The sequence below is a fragment of the Pipra filicauda genome, unplaced genomic scaffold (assembly GCF_003945595.2).
Source record: "Pipra filicauda isolate LSUMZ 115617 unplaced genomic scaffold, ASM394559v2 scaffold753_size109717_pilon, whole genome shotgun sequence".
NCBI classification, from domain to species: Eukaryota; Metazoa; Chordata; class Aves; order Passeriformes; family Pipridae; genus Pipra; species Pipra filicauda.
Window position 1 is genome coordinate 70,804 of NW_024104924.1, and position 24,014 is coordinate 94,817.

The following is a 24,014-nucleotide window of genomic DNA, read 5'->3' on the forward strand; positions in this document are numbered from 1 at the left end:
GTGTGTGGTTTGTTTACACCTCTGTGTAAATGCAGTGCATAGATACACGGGGTCATCTCTCCGTTGCGTCAGACCAGCATGGATCAGGAGATTCACCCTGGCACTTTACACATCCCAGAGGAATCCGGAGGAGTCATCACAGCAGATTTTGGCACTGGACTGAGGACCTCGGCCCTTCCCTCATGATGTACAGCACCAGAAATGGTGCTTCTTCCCCTCTGAGATGGGTGGGAGCAGTTCCTGACGACCAGACCCTGTGCTGGAGCAGCAGTGCTGCTCCAAGGAGATAGACACAGGCAGGCACATCCCTCTGGGAAGGGCTGTCCCTCAGGAAGCAGGGACCTCGAGAGCTGCCTGGCCACGGTGTATCCCCTCTCCTGGTAGCCATGAGACAGCAGATGTATCAGTGCAGTGTCAGGAGCTGTTATTCCCATGTAGAAATGCCGGCTACATCTCCAGCTGTATGAAGTTTAACATGGGCAAGTGCTGGATTCTGCCCCTGGGATGGGGCAGCCCCGAATGTAGGGACAGCCTGAGGGATGACAGGCTGGAAAACAGCACCGAGGAAGGGGATTGTCCCGCTCTGCTCTGGGCTGGGGTGGCCTCACCTCCAGTTCTGGGGATGCGATTGGGCACCTCAATATAAAAAAGATCTAAAGTTGTTGGAGAACGTCCAAAGGAGGGACACAGGGATGGAGAAGGGTCTGGAGGGGCCACATGAGGAGCGGCTGAGGACATTTGGTTTGTTTCAGCCTGGAGGAGACTGGGCAAGACTCCAGGGATCTGCAGTTTCCTCCGGAGGAGCAGATCCAATTTCTGCTCCCCGAGACCAGTGACAGGACCCGAGGGAACGGCTGGAGCTGTGCCAGGGCAGGTTTAGGTTGGATCTTAGAAAAAGGTTCTTCCCCAAGAGGGTGGTCGGGCACTGAACAGGCTCCCCAGGGCAGTGGTCACAGCGCCAAGGCTGACAGAGCTTTAGGAGCGTCTGGACAGCGCCGTAAGGCCCATGGAGGGACTGTGGGGGGGTCTGGGGCGGATCTCCGCTCCCGAGGGGTCTGTACAGGGGTGGCTGTACACAGGGCTGTCAGGGGCGGGTCCCCCATCCCGGGCTGTCTGACCGGAGGTGCCGTCAGGACCCGGGCTGTCCGTACGGGGCTCTCAGTTCCCGGCTGTGGGCGGTTCCCTGCTCCCGGTCCGTCCCTCCCCTCCCGCCCCATTCCCTGACTCCCGTCCCGCGCTCACGGCCCCCCCCGCGCAGTCTCGCGAGAGCAGCGGCCCAAGATGGCGGCGCGGAGCCGCGGCCCGTGAGGCGCGGGCGGAGCTGCGGCCGCTCCGGGGGCTCCGGGCGGTACCGGCCCCGGCGGCTCGGGCGGCACCGCCGGCCATGACCGGCGAGAAGCTCCGCTCGCTGCGCAGGGACCACAAGCCCAGCAAGGAGGACGGGGACCTGCTGGCGGCCGGCGAGGACGAGGCGGCCGCGGCGCCCGGCGGCGCGTTCACGGGCGGGAAGGGCGGGCGGGCCGGGGGGCACCGCGGACCCGGCAATCACCGGCACCGCCCGCCCGCCCGCGCCGCGACCGCCGGGCCCGAGCGCGGCCCCTTCCCCGTGCACGAGTGCGTGTTCAAGGGGGACGTACGGCGGCTCTCGGCGCTCATCCGCACCCAGGGCATCGCCCAGAAGGACAGTCACGGTGAGCGGGACCCGCCGGGGCTGCGGGGCCGGGGCACCGCGGGGGGAAGAGGGGATGGGGAGTGGGAATGGAGAACTTGGGGGAGCTTTCCAGAGATGTGCAAGTCCCCTTTAGAAGGGACTTTGGACAAGGGCCTGGAGGGACAGGACAAGGGGAATGGCTTCCCACTGCCAGAGGGCAGGGTTAGATGGGATATTGGGAAGGAATTGTTCCTTGGGAGAGTGGGGAAGCCCTGGCACAAGTTGCCCAGAGAAGCTGTGGCTGCCCCATCCCTGGAAGCGTCCAAGGCCAGGTTGGACGGGGCTTGTCCAACCTGGTCTATTGGAAGGTGTCCTTGTCTGTGGGCACCAGGGTGGAATGAGATGAACTTTGAGGTCCCTTCCTACACAAAGTATTCCAGGATTCCATGATTTTTGTAATATGACCGAGGACAGTATCAGCTTCTCTACCTCCCAGTGCTGGCAGAGCTGCTTCTGACCTCATGTGTTGCTCCAAACCCTCACATTTAAAAAATACATTCTTTTTTGAAGTGTCCAAACTGTCACCTGTTTACTCTGGGAGATGATGAGCAGTTCCTTTGGGTGTTGACAGAGCAATCTTTGATATTTCCCCAGGCTACAAAAACAAACCTTTTTCTCCCCTTTCTTTTTAAATGCTTTAATTCTGGGGTTTGAGAGAGCAAAATCTTGTTCCCTGCTCCTCTGCAAACTTGTTCTGTCCACAGAAGTGGCAGTGGCAGAGGTGGGAATCTGATCCTCGTGCTGCTCTGTAATGCCTAAATATTTAATGTCTTGCCAGGACATTTTAAAATGTGTTTATTTTGGGGAATATTTTATATTTTGTATTGTTAAAAAAGAAATCAACCTGGCAGATCACCTTAAGCTTCATGGTTAGTTTTAATCTCTATTTTGCCTACTTATTTCAAGAGTAACATGGTCCCTTTCTGCTGGAGAATTTCAAGTTACACGTCTGTGGTGTCAGAGATGTTGTGGCAAAGGGAACACTTGTGTTCTGTTTCTGATCGGGAGAGAAACGTTCCCTTGCTTTTTCTCAATTGTGGTCTGTGAAGTCAAAAGCAACATGAAAGTAGAGCAGTCTTGGGACTGGCATGATGACAGGAATAATGGAATTGGGAATTAAAGGCATGTCCTTGGTAACACTGGGCATGGAAACACAGCTGGAGGTCCAGAGTAACCCAGGGCCCAGCTCCCAGGCAGGAGGGCAGGAGTGTTCCTTACAACTGGCACCACATTTTCCTCAGGACGTTGTTACAAATAGAGCTGTAGATATGTTTATCCTGCCACCTTCATTCCAAACCCTGCATCAAATCCTGGTGGGATGAAAGCAGCAGACTTGGGGAGGATTTTTCCCACTCAATGTATTCCTGCTGCTTCTCCCCTGCTCCTCCTCTAGTTCCTCTTTAAGTAACTCAGCAGCAGCTCAAAATCTTTATTTTGAGGTACTTCCTGACCCCTTTTTGCTGCTCTATCACCCTCCAGGTGTATCTCATTGATTACATCCTTTTTTAATCCATATGTATCTTACACAAATGTCCCAATAACATCTGCTTTCTCAGCTCTCATTACAGTTGGGACACTTTGGGGATCTCTGACTCATCATCTTCCTCCAAGTTTTTACTCGAACTGTTCAAAAAACCCCACAACAAACTTCTTGATGTCTTGACATTCCAAAGGCCTGACTAAGATTTCTGTGTTATTGTTTTCTTCCTGCCTGAGTCCATCTGTCACTTGTTTGCATAGTTGAATTGGGAATTATTTGGGGGAGAGAAACTGATTTGCTCAGATATAAGCCAGAGGAATCCTAGGATGCGATAACGAAGGGACAGAGGAGAGAGAGAACTCCTAGGAACAGTTATTGTCTATAATCCAGGTCCAGTTTTTGGTGCTGGATCAGTGCAGGAAAGCCAAATCTTGTACAGTGGGAGACTCTTGGTGTTCTGCTAAAACAATTTGAGTGTTAATTGAGTGCAGCCTGTTGGGCTCCCTAAAATCAACCTCCTGCCCAGCGGAAGGCCAGTGCCCTTACTCCCAAAACAATGAGTTTCTTGGGAGAAACCTATATATACACCTATTGAATTACTTATATGTCTATTATAACATGCATTTAAGAGCTTAAATTGTGGAGTAGACAAATCCTCTTGCTGAATTACTGCTGGAAAACTGCCCTGGCTCCCTCATGGGTGTTGCAGGTGCCTTACCAGAGGTTAAAGGCTGTGCATGTTTGGGGGCAAGTGCCGTGTTTTGTGTGTGTTTTTATGCAAACAGTCCTTGTTTGCCTGCCTGGATGTGCAGTGCAGGATCCCAGGAACTGCTGGAGCACTGACTTCTTGAAATAGAAGTGTCTGTGCTGGGCACTGGTGAGGCCTCACCTTGAGAGTGTCCAGTTCTGGCCCCGCATGAGAAAGAAGAAATTGAGGGGCTGGAGTGTGTCCAGAGAAGGGAATGGAACTGGGGAAGGGTCTGGAGCACCAGGAGCGGCTGAGGGGGCTCAGGCTGGAGAAAAGGAGGCTCGAGGGGGACATTATCACTCTCTGCAACTCCCTGACAGGAGGGTGGAGCCAGGTGGGGGTCCGGCTCTGCTCCCAGGGAACAAGGGACAGGACAAGAGGAAATGGCCTCAAGCTGTGCCAGGGGATGCTCAGGTTGGACATCTGGAGGAATTTCCTCATGGAAAAGGTGGTCAGGCATTGGAAGGGGCTGCCCAGGGCAGTGGTGGAGTCCCCATCCCTGGAGGTGCCCAAGGAACAACTGGACGTGGCACTCAGTGCTGTGGGCTTGGTGACAAGGTGGGGATCGGGCTCAGGTTGGACTCAGTGGTCTGGGAGGGCTTTTCCAACCTCAGTGATTCTGAGATTCCATGATGTTATGAAAGTGTTTACCCCTGGCTCTCATAATTTGCATTCCCTGAGCACACACTGTGGCTCATGCTCAGATCCTCAGGAACGTTATTTGCAGCACCTCACAAAGCCTGGCTGCATCCAGGATTCCAGGGGATGCATTGGCTCACAGATGTTGGAGCAGCTATTAATAGAAACAGGGAGGTTAGTGAGTCGTAATGAGCTGGGATGGGCCTGCCTGGATGCTGCCAGTGACCCAAAAGATGATTTGCAGGACATGGAGAGCAGCTCACTTGGACATGTAGGGCAGAGTTTCCTTGTCCATCCAAGATTCCATGTGCTCCATGTGCTGGCATTTGTGTGGCTGCCTCTCATGTGTAGCGCATCCTCTGCACAGAGCAGGTTCTTCCTGCTGACATGATCCTGTAAAATAACCCTAAACCAAGTGTGTTCATTATAATTGCCAAAGCAATTTGGTTTCCAGCATTTTGTTCTCTTAACTCCACTACGAAAATGTTTAAACATGTAAAATACATCCATAAGCTCCATAAATAAAATATTGCAGGAGCCTGGTAGCAGCATTAATCCAGAAAAACAGCTCTGGGGGCCTCACAAGGAATATTTAACAACAGAAATCCCACCTCTGTCATGAGCATCTCCAAGAAAATGGGGCCAGGTTTGAGTGTCTGTTGATAATCTCCACAGCTTTCTTTGGAAACAAGGCATTAAAATAACCAAAAGGCAGCTTTGTAGAGAAGTTGCTGTTGCTTCTCAGTCTATCCAGTGCTGGAGTAGTAAAAAATGTGTACTCAATCTTTGAAAAATTCATAAAATAGGCTCTTAAATTTTTAATCAGTATCATATCTCTGAGTAGCTTTTAACCCAGATCTGTCAGTCTGGGAAGGGATCAGATGCTTCATACCATGAGGAACAGAGAGGTTTGGGTTGTGTCTTTCTTGAAGACACAACTGGACTTCTTTGACTGGGGTAGGTTTGAAGATGTCATTAAAAACCTCTCTTGGCCCATGAAACGTGTCTCAAGATATATTTATTTTGACAGGTATAATCTAAGTGGTTACTTGGAAAAATGTCTCTGCTCTGGTGGGTTTTGGAGTTTTCCTTGGTTAGACCGGAAACTGAAGTTTCCTGAGGAGGAATTGCCATGGATTCTGGTACCTTGAATCTAATATCTTTTATTTCTATGATTTATTTTAGGAAACACTCCTTTACATCTTGCTGTGATGTTGGGACATAAAGGTAGGTAAATCCATCTGTTTTGTTACCTCTTCAGTGATCCCGAAGATTTGGGGGCAAGAGGAAAAAAGATTTTTCCGTTTTCCAGAAGGTGATCTTGTGTTCTAAGCTAGTTCTAAGTTGAGGTTTCCTGGAAAGAGGCTGCCATATAGATTTTGAAGAGAAAAGTGGGAAAAGAAATCGGAGCTGTTATCCAGACCAAAATCAAGGAGCTGGGTAGTGACTGGTGTGGGGTGGGAGAGTTGTAGCAGTTGGACTCATGTGATGCCAGAACAAGAGCAGAGGGTGGACTCAGCTCCTCTCTACAAAAAGAGATAGAAGGAAACCGGGAGAGAGGCCCTGACACAAGTTGCCCAGAGAAACTGTGGCTGCCCCCTCCCTGGAAGTGTCCAAGGCCAGGTTGGATTGGGTTGGTTTAGATTTCAGTTTGCAGTTCACCTCTTGCCTTCTTTCTAGTCAGTCATGTGTCAAGTATAAAGCCCTAAATCCTTTAGGATGCTCCTGGTGCGCCTTTGTCCGGCTTGCCTAGAGAAGGGTTATTTGTGCAAGATAGAGTTATATCATAGAATGGCCTGGATTGGAAGGGACCTTAAAGATCATCTCTATCCACCCCCTGCCATGGGCAGAGACACCTTCCACTATCCCAGGTTGCTCCAAGCCCCGTCCAACCTGGCCTTGGACAGTCCCAGAGATGGGGCAGCCACAGCTTCTCTGGGCAACCTGTGCCAGGGCCACCCCACCCTCCCAGGGAAGCATTTCTTCCCAATATCCCATCTATCCCTGCCCTCTGGCAGTGGGAAGCCATTTCCCCTTGTCCTGACTCTTCATCCCTTGTCCAAAGTCCCTTTCCAGCTCTTCTGGAGTCCCTTTAGGCACTGGAAGGGGCTCTAAGGTCTCCTCGGAGCCTTTTTTTTCTCCAAATGAACACCCTGAGCTCTCCCAGCCTGTTTAAGTGGAAATGGAATCTGGCTGGTAATTCCAAGCTTATTTGCCTGCCCACTGCAGAGTGATGTTCTTGTCTCAGGCACTGTATTTAAGGAACCATAAAAATACTTCAGTGTGTTTGCTGAGTTAGTCAGGGCTTTTGTTTATGTACCGCAGGAGATATTTTATTCACCAGGGAAGTATCTCTTCCTCCCCAGTCCCTCTGCTTGCAGTGACTCAGGGGTGTTGCATCTGGAATGACTAGTGCAGTTTCCTGTAACACCTGTGGTAGGAAAATAACCCAGCAAGTCCCTCTCTCAGGCCCATCCTTCATGATGAGACATTCCCTGAGCCTCAGCTCCAGCTGCGTCCTGCTCCATCCCCTGCAGATGGGTCAGATGGTTTTAGTGATATGTGATCAGGAAACTTTCTGTGGTTGGAAACTGAAGAACCATTTCCAAGGATCACATGGAAACACTGAGGACTTCCTTCTCCCCTTGATTTTAAGGACTCTTTTTCATCGCCCGTCACCTTTTACCCATGGAGAGAGAATGCAAGTGGAGCTGTGGTGTACAGGCTTTCCTGGGTCAGAGGTGCCTGTTTGCCCTCCTTAAATTCCATGTTTAAATTCCAGGGTGTTACAGCCCAAAATCTGTGTCCCCATCATCAGTTGGACCCTTGGGCAGAGGGGGATGAAGAGAGAGGGGAAGGCCATGAGCTGTCTGTTTGTACAGGAGTTTGGGTGTGAAGCAGAGAGAGTTGATGTAATATCTTAAACATATTTCCTATGTAGCTGTGCATTTACAAACATGCAGAAATGCAGCTTTATAAAAAGCAAATTCTAAGAAGCAGAAGGGCCATGTCTTCAGTGTTATGTAATTGGTGGTTGATCACCAATTATTTTTAGTGCTAATATTGAACAGGGAAGTGCTGTAAGTACTTACATAAATGGGTTTGTTTGTTAACGTGAGTCAGGATCCAGATATGTATTTTGATAATCTGTTAATTATCTGATATTAATATCTACAACTTTGGCTTTATTATCATTTCCTTTATTATGACTGACACTGCTGCATCCTGGCTGTTTACTGTTAATAACATGAATATTTTGTTCCAGAATGTGCCCACCTGCTTTTAGCCCATAACGCTCCAGTAAAGGTGAAAAACGCTCAGGGATGGAGCCCTCTGGCCGAAGCCATCAGCTATGGAGACAGACAGATGAGTAAGCACCTCTTCATTAACCCAAATTTGCCCAATTAATCCAAAATCGAGGCCTCATTCAGAACAGGAAAACAAAGCTCTTCAAGCTCTGTTATTTTATCATCCCCCTCTTTTAGTTCTCTCAACAGTTTCTCTTCAGCTGAACTTTTTTGTATCTCAGTGTGATCAGGCAGGTCCATTGCCTTGATAAGAAATTGCATTAGGTTACATAAGCAAAATCTTCCCCCTGCTCAGCATTTAATGATTGTGAAAGCTCTTCATGAGCCTTCTGTGTTTGGAATGGGAGTGACATGGGCAGGATGGATTTTAGCTGCGTGGGATCATCTAATTGGAGCTGCTCCCTGTGGTCACAGGGATGTTTGATACATCAGTTGGCATTGGGATATGGCTTTTAGTTTGCATCTCAACAGGCCAGTGGGGAAATGTTATTTTTTGTTTGTATATTTAAGTATTTTATTTATATATTTTAATATATTATCCAAATATTATTTATTCCCCTCAGATGTGGAGTAGTAAAGGGTAAATCATTCTACTGCCACTCACTAGTGGATGTCAATAATATTGGGTATTGCCATGTGTAGTGGTACGTTCCTATAGCAGAAAACTCACTATGTATTATATATGTAAATGTAGTATTAATGTATTAATGACCTGATTTATAATATACCAACAATATTCTCATGTCAGCTTCTCACTACTAATTTTCTCAGAGGGAGTAGATGTTACACAGTCTGTAGACTCATGCTCAATAACATACATTTGCACCCACACATTTACTAATACCTGTGTAAAAAAAACCCTCTTGACTATATGCTTTATTTAATAAACAATAATTTTATAAACAGTAAATTAATAAAATTATTGGGCCTTTCTTCCTGCTGTGATCAGAGCAGACTGATGTTTAATTACTGTAACTCAAAATTAATTTCTCCACAGGCTGATGAAATATTAAATTGCATTGTTGTTGGTTTTTTTTAAGATGTTAAGTAAAACACCTGTAATTAAAAAACAGATAGATTACCAAACAAATAGATTGACCTTGGAGTTAATTCCTGTTCAGTTTCAGCACTCCTGAGGAAGCTCAAGCAGCAGTCCAGGGAAAGTGTTGAAGAAAAGCGACCTCGATTATTAAAAGCCCTGAAAGAGGTAAGTTGTGCTGTCAAAACTGATGTGATGGAAAGTAGTGACTGATTTTCAAAGAATAGACAATCTGGTAAACTATAATAATGTTTTACATGTTTTTACAAATCTCTTCTGCTCTGAAGAGCAATCTTGGCTGACAGGATCCGTTTTGAGGGGTCACAGAATTGTGTTTATTTTAAGACAATATTTCCTTCTCCACTTCTAGAAATTCAAATAAAAGGTTTATGTAAGACAGTCCTGCCTGTCATCTTTGCAATCTAAAATGTAAAGAATCTGTATTTATTTTATTACACTTTTAAGGCTTTCTTAAATCTTTTGTTTTGATGAATAATTTACTGGTTTGTTGAGTCACCAGTCACAAATGACACTTGCTTTTCTTGCTTAGTAGTGAAAGAGATTTTTGGTTTAATTCTCCATCTCCATGCACAATGAATTCCTCTTGGACATAGTGAAATAATCCTCAGTTTAGGGAAAGCAATTTGTGGCAAATCAGCTATTTATCTAAAGTTAATTAAATTATCCCTCTGGAAATTGAGGTGATCCACCCTGGACACCCTCATGGTGGAGTTACCTGACACGTGTTGGTGGAGGCAGAGGAAGTTTTACCTGATGACTTCAGCACATTTCCAGAAGGCCAATTGAAATTTGTGTCTGCAATACTCTGAGCTGAAACCTGACTCATTAATTATTATATAATTAATTATAATTCCATGCAGTTGCATGTGATCAATCAAAGCAAACATAAAACTCCAAAGGTTTGGTTTTTTAAACACACATTTACAATAAATCTTCTGCAGTCCACAGCTTAATAGCTGTGTGAACTTTAATTTTCTAAAAGTAATTAAAAATGAGAGTCAAATTAAATACATGATTTTATTAGCATTGATTCTACTGCAGTTAAAGCTTCAGGAATGTTTAAGTCCAGTATAAATTCAATACAATACTGGAGAAAGTGTTCTTGTTTGAAAGACAGACTTCTGCCTGTCTTTCAGGAAATGTTATGGTTATTAAGCATTAAAAGCTTGGTAATATATTCTTCTTTTCTTCTCAGCTAGGTGACTTCTATCTAGAGCTTCACTGGGATTTTCAAAGTTGGGGTGAGTGGCTTGCATATTCCTTCCACAGGGAGATAATGGAATCAGCCTTCACCACACTCGTGCTCTAAAGCTTCACTTCTCTCCTGCTTTGTGTGTTGGGAAGATCACAGTTCAGTTCTCAAGATCTGAGTCATAAAGAAAGGACAGACAGCTTTTCCCAGAATTATTTTTGCGTATTCGTTTTCTGAGCTAAATTCTATTTTAATCCAGTTGCACAAAAAGGGGGAAACAAGCTGTTTGCTTCAAAAACCTGATGATTAGAAGAGTAAAATATTAAAAGGGCTCTATGTGACCCATTGCTGTCACTGAACAATTTGAACAATTTAGTTGAGCAACTGGACTCGGGGCACTTAATTTCCCCAATTTCAACCTGTTCTGAGTGGTGACTATGAGTTCAGTGCAGCTCTTTGGGAGGTGCTTCAGACGTGGCTCCACCTCAGAGCTGCTCTGCTGTGCTTGTGTCACCTCCAGTGGTGCCTCCATTTCCACCTCCTCTTACCTGAAGAATAAAAATGTAAATAAGTGAGTAAAAATGCAGTAACAATGATCAACATGTCTGAATCCTATCAAAATACTGGGAGTGATTCTGCCCATAGCAGGGTGTTGGAACTGGATGAGCTCTAAGCTCCTTCCAACCCAAACCATTCCAGCATTCATTCTGTACCTTCTGCTACTGGTTGACATTTAAGTTAGTAATTTATAATACTTTATAGTAATATATAAGGAAGAAATCCTTCCTGTGAGGGTGGTGAGGCCCTGGCACAGGTTGCCCAGAGAAGCTGTGGCTGCCCCATCCCTGGAAGTGTCCAAGGCCAGGTTGGACGGGGCTTGGAGCAACCTGGGATAGTGGGAGGTGTCCCTGCCCATGGCAGGAGGTGGAACTGGATGATCTTTAAGGTCCCTTCCAACCCAAACCAGTCTGGAATTCCATGATTTTTATATACTTCAATATAGGCTTAGTCGAAATAAAGCCAACTTCCAGGAGTGCTCTGCTCCAGGAGTCCCACTGTGCTTCTCTTTATAGTATTTATTTACTTTAATATATTTCCTTTCTTGAAGGCAAAAGATGCTGTGGGCAGTGCTTCTGTCCTAAATATTGGCTCTGTTAGCTAAGTCCATTTTTGGATGGTCTTAATTCTTTGCAGTTTTGAAGAAACTGTTGAAATGTTGTTCTGTGTCTTAGTTTTATTGTTATAAAGTAAATTCTTTTTAGAGTAAGGACAACTGCAGCCTTGTAGATCTCCATGTCGTGGTACCACGTGGCTTCACAGTTCCAATGGTGGTTTAACATTTGGTTGATGTTTTAAGCTTAGTGCTTTGGATTATATTTTCTGCTTGTGGCTGTTCTGCTTTAATTGTAACCAGGCTTTGAGTTGGTAAAATATATAAACTGTCAAATCACAGAATTAAAATTGTAAGCAGCTTGAAGACAAGTTAGGAGAATGTATGAATGATTTAGCTGTGACTGAATATAAATGATGTCCTGATGTTGAAAGCAGTGGGTGCAATTACAAATCAATTTTACAATTACAAATCAATTTTACAGTTACCAAATAGAAATAACCCTGGTATTAGTCTGTTGTATTTGATTGAGATGATGATGGATAATGCTGTAATTGCATTAAAATACGCCCAGAGTCAAACTGATGGTCTGGTTTTATTAGAAATAGTTTGCAGAGGAACCTCAAGATCCTAATTTCCTTCTCTCTCCCCTCTTTAGTGCCTTTACTTTCCCGAATTCTGCCTTCTGATGCATGTAAAATACACAAACAAGGTATAAATATCAGGTGAGTGCTGGGTTTGCACCCAAATATCTGCATGTCAGGGAAAAGCCTGGATTCCAGTGGGTCCAGAGAATTCCCTGAGGAGTCTGCACTTGTCCGTGACACACAGTGTGGCTGTGCATGTGCTGGGAACTTCAAGGTGGCTGGTTTTCTCTCTTCTGAATTTAAAGTAAATACAAAGCAAAAGCAGTTCAGCTGATAAGGCTTTATCTACCAGACATGCCAGTGAAAACCAGGGGTTGGATATTTTTAACACAGTTTCAAATAATTGTATTAAATTCCAGTGTTTTGTAGAGAAATGTTGCTGCTCCAGTCTGTAGTTGAAAAAAAATCATGTATTTTTTCTTTTTAGATGTGTAATGTGACAGATTCACAAACTCAGTGTTTTCAGTAGTCTTTCCAAGCTCAGCTCTTTAACTGGGTTAGTTTGGGGGTTTGAATTCTTTTACTTTTTCTTTAGGTTCCAAAGCTTAAAACAAACAAAGAGGCATGAATGGGGTTCCTAAGATTCAATCTGTAGGAAGTTTTGCTCTAATAAAAGTGTAAAGGTGTGTAAAGTGACTTTTTAGGTGAAATTTGAGTCTGGGGCCATTATTTTCCTTCTCATTTCTGAGTGCTCTGCCTGTATGAGACTTGAACTGAGGGGAAATAGATAAATCCAGATTCTTTCTTGAAATCAGAGGCCATTATATGAAGGAGTATTTAAGCCTTCACTACTTAGTGCTGAAAGGGTCACTCAGTTGAAGTCCTTTAACCACCTTTGTTAAAGAAATAAATGTTCCAGCAATGATGGATATGAGTTGTCCTTGGCTCCATCATCTTCCAGTTATCCAGGGCAGCAGAAGCATTTCCTTTGTGTTGGTGAGGGGGAAAAATAGAAATAGCAATGAAAATAAGTCAAATTAAAAAAAAAAGTCTCTTTCTTAGTCCTGTTCAGAATTTGGGTCATGTCCTAATATTGTTGCTCAAATCAGAGGCTGCCACATGTGGAATAATGTGCTGAGGAGTTCTCAGTGTGCAGCACATCCTAACTGTGTAAATTCTGCACCTCCTCATGCTGGCAGTTTTCAATACAATCTTCTGAAGAAAACTTTATAGCAATTTTTGTGATCATTTCTGCATCCAGACTTCACTCTGAAATATTCACTGAAAACTCAGCCCTTCACATGTTTGACTGCGATTAAAAAATTCACATTTCTGCTTTAAAACTCAGTTTACTTGTGTGTTTGAGTGTTTATTGGTCTTTTTTTTTAAAGTGTGGGTGTGTTTTCACAGGCTGGACACAACTCTGATAGACTTTACCGACATGAAGTGCCAACGAGGGGATCTGAGCTTCATTTTTAACGGTGACGCCGCACCCTCTGAATCTTTTGTAGTTTTAGACAATGAGCAAAAAGTTTACCAGCGAATACACCATGAGGTAAAGCTGGGGAAGGGGGGTGGGACTGCTTTTGGAAGTCTCACTTGCTGTGTTAAGCAAAATGTGCCTCAAAACCACACGAAGAACTGCAAAGCAAAGAATTTTTTTGCTCAGTTGGTACAACTTGAGCCGTGTAAGGGGACATCAAGTTTTGTGATGAAAACCAGTGCTTGGGAATATTTTGAAAAAATATGGTTAAATTATGACATGTGGTACTTCTGATCTTTCCACTGGGCTTAATTTAGGTGTCGTCAGGTGGGTTTTGAGACTTGTTCCCTCTCTCTGCATCCTTTTAGTCACTCCATGGCCAGTTTGGTTGATAACAGTGTGAGGGTCTGACGCACTGGACCCTTTGTAATTAATGAAGTCTTTAATTACAGCTTTATCCCCCAATTACTTAAGCAGATGGATTATTGCCTGTGGAAAGGGTGTGGCTGCTGATCTGCTGGATAAATCCCATTGGGATGCTTTATTCACATTAATATTAAAGATTAAACTATTTGGAAACCATTTGGCCAGAGGTTTTATGAAACAGTTTGAAAATTGAGAAAATGCTGGTTCTGGGAAAAGTTCCAAAGGCTTATGGATTTGTATTTATTTGTTTATTTTTAGAAGAAGTGATCATTATTTTTTAAGTTCTTTTCAGTATGTTGTGATTTTTCTCCCAGGAATCTGAAATGGAAACAGAAGAGGAGGTTGACATTTTGATGAGCAGTGACATTTACTCTGCAACGTTATCCACCAAATCCATCACCTTCACACGGGCCCAGACTGGGTGGCTCTTCCGGGAGGACAAAACTGTGAGTGTAGAGGGAACTGCACAGGGAAAACGGTTCAGAACCTGGTGGTGCTGTGGCAGGGGAGGAAGGAGGATGAAAAAGCACTGGGAAGAGCATTGGAACAGGTTGCCCAGAGAAGCTGTGGCTGCCCCATCCCTGGAAGTGTCCAAGGCCAGGTTCGACAGGGCTTGGAGTAACCTGGGCTAGTGAAGGTGTCTCTGCCCATGGCATGGGGTGGAACCGGATGAGCTTTAAGGTCCCTCCCAACCCAAACCAGTCTGGGATTCCAAAAGAACAAGGTGTTCAGAGTGAAGGTAAAATGTCTCTCCTCGTATCCCCACAATTGTCACCATGTGGCAATTGGTTGGACCATGTGGAATCTCTCTGCTGGGCTGCCTTCATAAGGAAAAAATAGGAGGAAAGATGACAAACTGTAGCTGTTGGGCAGGGGGAGAACAGATTGTACTAAAAATTACTTTATTATAGGATTCTGTGGTCTCTGCAGGCTGATTCCAGCGTGTGGTCCTATTGGAGAAATGCAGGGATGGGAGTGCTGTGGGAGGGGAATTCAGCCAGATTTCCCTTACCTACTCCTAAATTCTTAAGTTTCCATTCATAGAAGTACCTGTTCCAGGTGGAGTTCTGGGATTGCCCCCTGACAGCTCATGTGGGTGGTTGGGTGAATTCCATTTCAATCCCCAGTTCCCCTTATTGCAATTATTTGGATACACAAGAATTTAAATGTATAAGTATAATATTTTATCTTATCCCTTTCATGCAGGAAAGAGTAGGAAACTTTTTGGCAGATTTCTACCTGGTGAATGGACTTGTATTGGAATCAAGGAAAAGAAGGGAACACCTTAGTGAGGAGGACATCCTTCGGAATAAAGCGATCATGGAGAGCCTGAGCAAAGGGGGCAACTTAATGGAGCAAAATTTTGAGGTATAATTGATAAACCCTCCACAGTATGTGAATTTTTGCATAGGAGAATAATCTTTCACACCAGTCATTGTGCAAAATATATAATGTCTTTATTTTGTCTTAATTTTAAAATGACAAACACAGCCTACAAGTATAATGGTGGTGAATTGTACTGATTAGTGCAACACTGAGGGATTTCTGTGGTTGTATTGGGTATTTCATGCTTAATTTGTCTCTTAAAAGAGATGATGGGTTTGGCTGTGGCAAATCTCTTTGACTTCTTTTAGACCAAATCTGTATTGTCTGGAATGAAAGGAAAACCAGAAAGGCAATCGTGTTTCTCTTCAGTTTCATTACCATGGAGCAAAGCCTGTTATTAGCACAGGAAATCAAGAGCTCTTCAGAAGGAGCCAGACATCAGCTGGGAACACACATAGAGCATTTAAAGTGATTAATTGATTTCTGTGTTAGCTGGTGCTTGTGACTTGGCACTCAGACACTTGAATTAACTGATTACTGATGGAGGAAAACAGCCCAATTCTATAGAAAATGCACTTGGAGGCCAAATACCTCAGAGGAGACTGAGAGCAGGAGATAGAAAAACCCAGGGAAGACTGTTACTGTTCTCCAAAGCTGAAGGACAGTTGTAGGATTTGAATGGCAAATGTAAGGGAATGTGAGGATGGATAAGGAGATGTGTTTCCCTGCACAGCCCGTGCGCCGGCAGTCCCTGACCCCGCCGTCCCCTAACACCATCACGTGGGAGGAGTACATCTCTGCTGAGAGTGGGAAGTAAGTGCTGCTGCCTCATGGACACCTTTATGTGGTTGGGTTGGGAGTGTGAGGGGTTTGGTTGGTTTTTTTTGTGTTCTCTACTTGGTGGATGATTCTTATTTATGTTTTTTGGGGGGACAGAAGAAGGTTGGGTTTGGTATCTCAGGTGTTTGATGTTCCTCAGTGGGCTGGGAAGGTGATACCTGTGTGTGTGAACAGTATTAGTGCATCTAACTAGAATTCCAGAAACCTGGAATGGTTTGGGTTAGAAGGGACCTTAAAGGTTATCTCATCCCACCCCCTGCCATGGGCAGGGACACCTTCCACCAGACCAGGTTGCTCCAAGCCCCGTCCAACCTGGCCTTGGACACTTCCAGGGATGGGGCAGCCACAGCTTCTCTGGGCAACCTGTGCCAGGGCCTCCCCACCCTCCCAGGGAAGCATTTCTTCCCAATATCCCATCTATCCCTGCCCTCTGGCAGTGGGAAGCCATTCCCCCTCATCCTGTCCCTCCAGGCCCTTGTCCACAGTCTCTCTCCAGCTCTCCTGGAGTCCCTTTAGGCACTGGAGAGGGCTTTAAGGTCTCCTGGAGCCTTCTCTTCTCCAGGCTGAGAGAAAATTATAGTGATAAAATACGGGATGAGCATCTGCCTGACTCCCTTGGCTGGAAATGGAAGCAATTTTAAAATATCTACATTTAAAGTAGCTTTTTTTTTATTTTTAAGGAAGGTTTTCTGACAAATTCATTCCTGTAATTAATTTATCTGATGATAGTAATAAGCAATCCCATTCACTATGTTTAAAATAAAAGTGTATGATGCAATGAGACTCCAGTGGCAGTGTAAAGAAATGCCAACTTCTGGAATGCAGGGACAGAGGGATCTTCTTGTGCTGGCTGGATCTTTTCAAGATGTTCTTCTCTAGGTGTGTAACTAAGGAGGGAACAACTGTAACTTAAATGAATTTCCAGGAGCTTCATTTGTAGGAGATTCAAGCAGTTGAGTTTATTTTCTAGGAATACCTGCTGGCAGCAGGAAGGACCAAAAAAGGAGTTAAGTATGTCACAGAAGTGACAAAGGTCCTTTCTCCAAAGGTATTAGACAATCCTATAGTTACCAGGGGATATGAAAATATTACAGCACAAGGTTATTAAAAGGGCACATGGATCTGTCTGGGTTCTTTTAACCTATTTAATTTTTAATGTATTTGAGAGAGAATGAATATTCAGAGTAAATAGGTTTGTCTATTCAAGCAGAATAAGTAGGACAGAAATATGTGTGTATATAAAGTTTTGCTTTGTTTAATCTGATTCACTGGTGGGAGTTCAATGGGAAATCCAAGTTCCCAGCAAAAATAAAAGTAGAAGAAAAAGAAACTTTACATTATTTGTTACCTGCCTGTTCCTTTCCTGTAGCAGAATTTGCTTACCTGGGCTTTCCAGTGTTGCCTTCCAGGGATAGCTGAGGAACTGAAAACAAATGAAGCTTTTTCTAGTTTAATTTGATACTCTGTTCACATACAGACTATTTTAATTAACAGCTGAAATCAGCTGGACATATTCTGGGGAGTTGTTAACGAACACTTCCTGTAGTGCTTACTAATACAGTGGTTACGAGGAATTGTTTGAAGATTTTCTCCAAGTATTTTCCCTGTTTTTGTCTTGTCTCCTGGTTTAGCAGAACTCAGACCAATCTAAATTAAGATTTTTTTTCATGTTTACTGTGCACAGTTTTTCCAATAAAGCAAATACTTTGAAAGTAGGGATTCTTTACTGATGTTTTCAGACTCAAGTCTGGTTTCCTTCCTTTAAAACCTGGAGTTTCCCTGGGAAACACTCACTTTGCCTCTCCTCTCTCCCTCACAGAGCTCCTCATCTGGGCAGGGAGCTGGTCTGCAAGGAGAGCAAGAAAACCTTCAAAGCCACGATAGCCATGAGCCAGGAATTCCCCTTAGGAATTGAATCGTGAGTCCAAGTTACTGCCCATGGATGTTATTTGTGTGTAGGGAATGTTTTACTGTATTTTTGAAGTGCAGAATCCTCCATATCCTCAGGGTGGGAGCTGTCAGTGTAAAACCTAGGGGTGAAGTCAGGCAGTGAAGCAAGAAACCCCTTAAAATCGGGAATCCGGGAGCTGGTGTGGCTGATGTTGGAGGAGCGAGGCTCTTATCTGACTTAATAAAAGCAGAGCTTTGCTCCCTGATGCACCTGATTCTACAGAATTCTGAAATGTTTTTACACATAACAAACTTTAGCACAAAATTGTGTCCTGGAAACCAATGCAAACCCATGTCAGTTCCTTGTGTCCTTGGAGAGGGGGGATGGTACCACATCCTTTAGTCTCCTGTGGAAAATGAGGATAAGAAATGAATATCCTAATGTTGTTTTGTTGCCTGTGGTAGTTATGGATCACTGAGAACTGGATGTGAGGGTGACACAAGCTCTGAGGAGATGGATGGAGAAGGATGCTGTCACTGTTCATCTCCTCTTTTCTTCACTTGCCCTTTGAGTCATGTGTCTCCTGTTCTAGAAGGACAACCTGTGGAACAAGGATTTGTAACGAACTTTGCTTTCCTTTGCAGATTGTTGAATGTCTTAGAAGTAATTGCACCCTTCAAGCACTTTAACAAACTTAGAGAATTTGTTCAAATGAAGCTTCCACCAGGCTTTCCTGTCAAATTAGGTAAGGGCATAGCAACTCCTGTGGCTTTGTGTATACAAAAATCACAGAACCATTTGGGTTGGAAAAGATTGAGTCCAGCCATTCCCCAGCACTTCCAAGGCCGCCACTGACCAATGTCCCTAAGTGCCACATCCACACAGCTTTTAAATCCCTCCAGGTATGGGGACTCCATCACTGCCCTGGGCAGCTGTGCCAGGGCTGGACAGCCCTTTCCAGGAAGAAATTTTCCTTTATATCCTCTCCAGATCTAAACATGTGCACTTATTCCTGCAATATGAAAGGTCTGAGTTTTGGGAAAGAACTCTCGCCTACAGTGTTGCTGTAGTTTCAGGAGAACATAAATGTTGGAGCCTTACTCCAAGAGCAGTGGAATACGCTGGATTATTCTTGCATTAGAGGATGATCTCAGTCAGGAGTGAAATATTTTGTAGAAATCTTGCATTTCCTTTTCCTCAAGGATTACTGGTGATGTGTCCCATTTACAAATACATAGAAAGCTATTGCATTTGTAACAGATGGAAATGGATAAATCAACTTAACGGGATAGGTGATCACAGCACAGGCTACCCACAAGGAATAGCACCTTTCCTAAGGTATAGACATCCTAAGGATGTCTGGCATTGCAGTGAGGTGTGTGAGCCTGACAGTCCAGGACAGGCTGTGTTCTACCAGGACAGGCTGGTCATGGAGTCCCACGCTGGTTTGGGTTGGGAGGGACCTCCAAGCTTATCCCACTCTACCCCCTGCCATGGGCAGGGACACCTTCCACTAGGCCAGGTAGCTCCAAGCCTCACCCAACCTGGCCTTGGACACTGCCAGGGATGGGGGTTAGTATCACTATTGGCATTTCTTTGCCCTTCATTGTCCTCTTTTCCTCCCTCTCCAGATATCCCTGTGTTTCCTACCATCACAGCCACTGTAACGTTCCAGGAGTTCCGTTACGACGAGTTTGACGACTCCATCTTCACAATTCCCGATGACTACAAGGAGGACCCCAGCCGCTTCCCGGACCTCTAGTAAACTGGAAGGCTCCTGGTGAATATCCACACCGGCGTCCCCAGGGAAAGGGAATGGATGCACCCACACTAGGGATAGAAATGTGGGGCACACAGGAAGGGATAAACTCCATAACCCCGGAGAAAAGGGAACAGGCATCAATGGCTGATGTACTGACACTACAGTGGGCATCTCCTCCACTCCCGATTCCAGCAGTGTCCTGCTGCTGTTCCCTGTGGCACAGCCAGCCCTGGCAGGAGGACCTGCGCTCCTTTTTAAATTTTTTATGCTGTTGGTGACACGCAAGGCCCTGCTGGACCGTCGGCACCGGAGCTGGGCCGTGGCTGGATGTGAGCCCTGACCCACCTGTCCATCCCGGGAGCCCTTCCCAGCCCTGCTCCCTGAGCTGCACAGCTCAGCCATGGAATGTTGCAGGAGGTATCCTCAAGGAATGCCTTGGCTGTAGATGAATGAACCAAAGGGCACCACTGGACACTTGGATTTCCTGCAATCCAGGGCAGAGCCAGCTGTGCCCTACAGGGAGGGAGGCCCAGCCTGGTGCTATCCCTGTCTGATCCCTTCGTTCCTGCTCCCAGCTATCCCTTCTCTCACTGCTGTGCTTTCTGGCGGGGGGGGTCCCTGAGGGTGTGGGAGCACTCTGGACTTGGCTGGCCAGGAATGGCACCTTTTAATCCTTATTTTACCCTTCACTTGGGAGAGTTGCCCCAGAATGGTCGAGCACCACCAGGTCAGCTTGGGTGTGCCCTCAGCAGCCCCTGGAAACCTGGGATGCACAGAGGCACCAGGACAAGCTCAGGCATTAAACCTTCCTGCAGGAGGAGGTTCCCTGCAGTGGGGTTATTGTGGTGCTCATGGAGAGCTTTGGTTTGGGGCATTTCCACATTAATTTTCTGCCTCTTCATGTTTTAATCACAGAGATTCCCAGACTGGTTTGGGGTTGGGAGGGATCTTAAAGCTCATCTTGTCCAACCCTCATCATGGGTGTTTCAGTACTCCAGCTCCTCAAGCTTATTCCTGTTCCCAGTGGTTCCAGTCTCCTCATCTGACAATAATCCAGCTTCTTGGGGTTTGTTGGGCAGGATTTGTGCAAAAGGCTGATGGTGCTATTTGTTTGTATGAAGAAACTTAGATTCAAGTGCTGTGGTGTCATTGTACAAAAATGTAAATATTTTCCAAATTATATTCTTTGTGCACTGTAGGCAAAACTTTTTCTGGAATTCCATAGAGTTAAGGATCAAAGTTTATAATGAAGAGGATCATCGATGCTTAGTGGAGGGAACAGCTGTGCTGCCCACAAGGGATCAAGGGACGGGCTCAGCACAAGGCAAGGTGTCAGGTACACCTGTGATTCCAAACTGCTGGAATCTGATCCATCCCAAAGAGGCTGCTCTGGGGAAGAACAAGGAGGAGTCCCAGGGAATCACTGTCTGCAAAGTCCATGTGCACTGGAGCGGGAGGGTGGGGTTGATCCTCTCCCAACTGTGCTATAAACCTGCAGGGAACAGGGAGCACTGGGGCAGGGGAGAAGTGCAGCTTTGCAGCCTGGGATCGATACACTGGAGTTGTTAATTCAAATTCAAATCCCAAATAGAACTGTAGGGAAACAAGCAAAGGGGCATGGCTCCTGCAGTACTGTGTTGGGGCAGGTGTGCAACATCCACTGGGAATAATGGAACTTGATCTCCCAAGTAATGACGAATTCCTGAAGTGTTTCACACCTCTGGGATGAGCTGGCATCCACCTCCTGCTGCTCCTCGGGGCCAGCCAGGATCCTGGGATGAGTGTTGGTGGGGCCTGGCTGCACTGGCCATTCCCAGTGCCCGTTCAGGGCGGAACGTTTTGTGTAGCTGCCGGACCTGTGCCAGGAGCTGAAGCAGGTGCCACACAGGAGTACCCAGTTTCCTGGGAATTCCAGCACAGGCAGGAGGTTTCCCTGAAGGTGAATGTCAGAAATCCCTTTCCTCAGCATTACAGGGAGGGATCCACAGGTTTGTGTTACTTTGAATTTCTAGTTATCCCAAATTCTTCCATGGCTACATGGAAGGAGCATCACTGGGGCTGTGGGTCTTGGGCATTGCAGCCACTGCCAGGGATGGGGGTTGGGCTGGGAGAAGAACAGAAAAAGGGGTTTATGTGGCCTCATGTGGGACTGAGGGTCCTGTGGCTCTATCTGCCTCTGGAATATTCCCTAGTGGTGACTGTGGCCATGAGGTCTCTGCTCAAAGCCAGCAGTGGGTCCTGGAAGTGTTTCCAATGGTTCCTGTGGCCTCTGGCTGCAGGTTTGGGGGATTGAACCCCCTGAGGACACAGCTGCTCCCCCAGACACCTGTACGGTTTGCAGGAAAGTTTTGCGGTGAGTTGCTGTTGAGGCTTGTTCTGAGTTGGATTGTGGGAACAGCTTTGGGTGACTGCCCTTGTTCTGTATTCCAGTGAACACACCTGGCTGCTCCTCCTCCCTCCCCTCCCTGCCTGTGGAGCTGAGGGACGGGACTCCCGTGGGATTGGCCCCCCAGCTCCAGTTCTGGGGGCTCCCAGAGCTGCTCTTGGTACATTTTTCCCTGGCCCTTGGGATGTGTTTGCTGTCTGAAACATTCCTAGGGATGAGTTCTCACACTTAGGGACACCTGGGGCACAGTTTCCCAATGGATACATTGCAGGAATCCTCAGTGAGAGGGACATTGGGCTGAGCCCCTCCTGGGGACAGGCTGTGGCTGTGCTGCTGTGGTTCCCTAGGGATTGTCCACCCTGATATCCATGTTTTCTTCCCTGAAGCTGTTTTTTCTCGCCGGGATTATATTGCACGGACACTTGGTGTGTTTGTGGGCCGGGAATGTCTCCCAGGAGTTCCAGCAGTGCCTGGGGAGGTGTTCCCCATCTGGAGGGAACCTTAGCCCCAGCCAGGGGTGGGCACAGGGTCCCTCCCCCTTCCCATCTCCTGGTCCTGTGTCTCTGGGAAATTCATTTTTCTGGCAGGATTGATCCAGCAGAGCTTCAGCTTGGCTTTTCCCCTTTTCCTCGAGGCCAGGCCAGGTGTTGGGAAGGTTTGGTCCCTGGGACTAGTGCTGTGCTCTGTGGAGTACAGACCCACCATCTTTGTACGGAGTCTTGTCTGTGTGTGGCAGCTCAAGCTCATCCCAGGGGCAGGAGGGACATCCCTGCAGAGACCCCATGGCTTGGGAACGGCTGGGGGACCAGGAACGCTCCTCTGGACCTGCCAGCTAGGGGTGGGTGTCCAGGTGGGATGGAAAAGGGAGTGGGCATGGGCTGGGTGGGAATGGCCATGTCCTGCTGCACTTGGACACCGCAGGGGCAGGTGGGGAGGAAAAACAGCCTGGAGCCTGCTCAGGGCTGTGCTCCCATCCCACCACAGCTTTCCTGAGGTTTTCTTGGCTGCTAAAAGACAACCACAAATTTTGCTAAACCAAATTCAGAAATGGTTGCGGGAGAATCCCATGGGTTGTTTCTGAACCCAACTGTTCCACTGGTCTTCCAACCTCCTGCTCTCACCTGTGGCACAGGGAAGGCGTTGGGTTTCCCCTCCAGGAGCTGCTGTCCAGCCACTGCACTCACCTCCCTGCGATTCCATTGTTACACAAACCTCCAGGTGTGTTTGTGCTGGAATCCCACCATGTTATGTTGATATTCCCACCCACCCTCTGTTCTTTTCATGTCTCTTCCTGAGTTGTAATTCCCGCCAGGAGAACTGCGTTATTTAATCCGGATTAACCAATTCCTGTAATGCTGCAGTTTCACTCTTTATTTTCCTGACAGTTTGTAACTCCCATGGAAACAAGTCACTTCTCTTGCGTTTTACTGTCGTCTGGTCCCTGTTTTTATCTTCTCCTCACTAATAGTCAGTTTTGGTTGTATCATTTGTTAGAATAAAGACCAAAATATGCTGTTTGATTCTGAAACTGCTCCACCTGTGCAGTCCAGGCTTCTCTCTCCGGGACAGCTCTGCTGTGGCTGCGTCTCGGAGCAGGTTTGGAGGGGAGGGACAAGCTCATGCTGCTGAATCCTGCAAGGGCATTTTCTTGGTCATTTTTTAAATAAAATCCTGCATTTTCATTACAGCCTGTGCTTGGCCCTCTGTGAATCCTAAGTTTTGGGGCGGAAGGACACAAAGAGCAGCTCCTGGCACTCGCCTTGAGCTGAGGGATCCAAGTTTGGAACACTGCCCGGAAAGGGGGGGGAAGGAGACCCAAGTTTGCTGAACCGTGTTCAGTAAGTACAGAGGTTTTACCTCCCAAATCCAGCAATGGGCTCACTTTGATCACAACATGGGCTCTGTTCTGACTTGAAGAGCAAAACCTGAGTGTCTGTAGAGGTTTTATTCCTTCCAGACAGTTGGGTGGTTTTGGTTTGTTTTTTTTTGTTGTTTTTTTTTTTTTTGTTTGTTTGTTTTTTTTTTTTTTTTTTTTTTTTTTTTTTTTTTTTTTTTTTTTTTTTT

The 24,014-nt window shown here is 46.1% G+C and overlaps 1 protein-coding gene across 2 annotated transcripts; it reads left to right on the forward strand.

The window, feature by feature from the left end:
• The first annotated feature begins 1,299 nt into the window (after window positions 1-1,299).
• On the forward strand, window positions 1,300-23,637 carry ANKRD13C (ankyrin repeat domain 13C). 2 transcript variants are annotated; one of them, XM_039389643.1, is made up of 14 exons: window positions 1,300-1,691; window positions 5,764-5,805; window positions 7,844-7,948; window positions 9,008-9,093; window positions 10,142-10,187; window positions 11,908-11,974; window positions 13,247-13,391; window positions 14,060-14,191; window positions 14,952-15,113; window positions 15,805-15,884; window positions 17,731-17,829; window positions 18,447-18,547; window positions 19,434-19,582; window positions 20,764-23,637. In XM_039389643.1, exons 1-13 carry the CDS (start codon window positions 1,385-1,387, stop codon window positions 19,562-19,564), a joined length of 1,503 nt encoding a protein of 500 aa, XP_039245577.1. In that variant the 5' UTR covers window positions 1,300-1,384; the 3' UTR covers window positions 19,565-19,582; window positions 20,764-23,637. The 2 variants fall into 2 exon arrangements, with proteins under 2 accessions (XP_039245577.1, XP_027574869.1); XM_027719068.2 differs by having other exon boundaries at window positions 19,434-23,637.
• The last annotated feature ends 377 nt before the right edge of the window (window positions 23,638-24,014 follow it).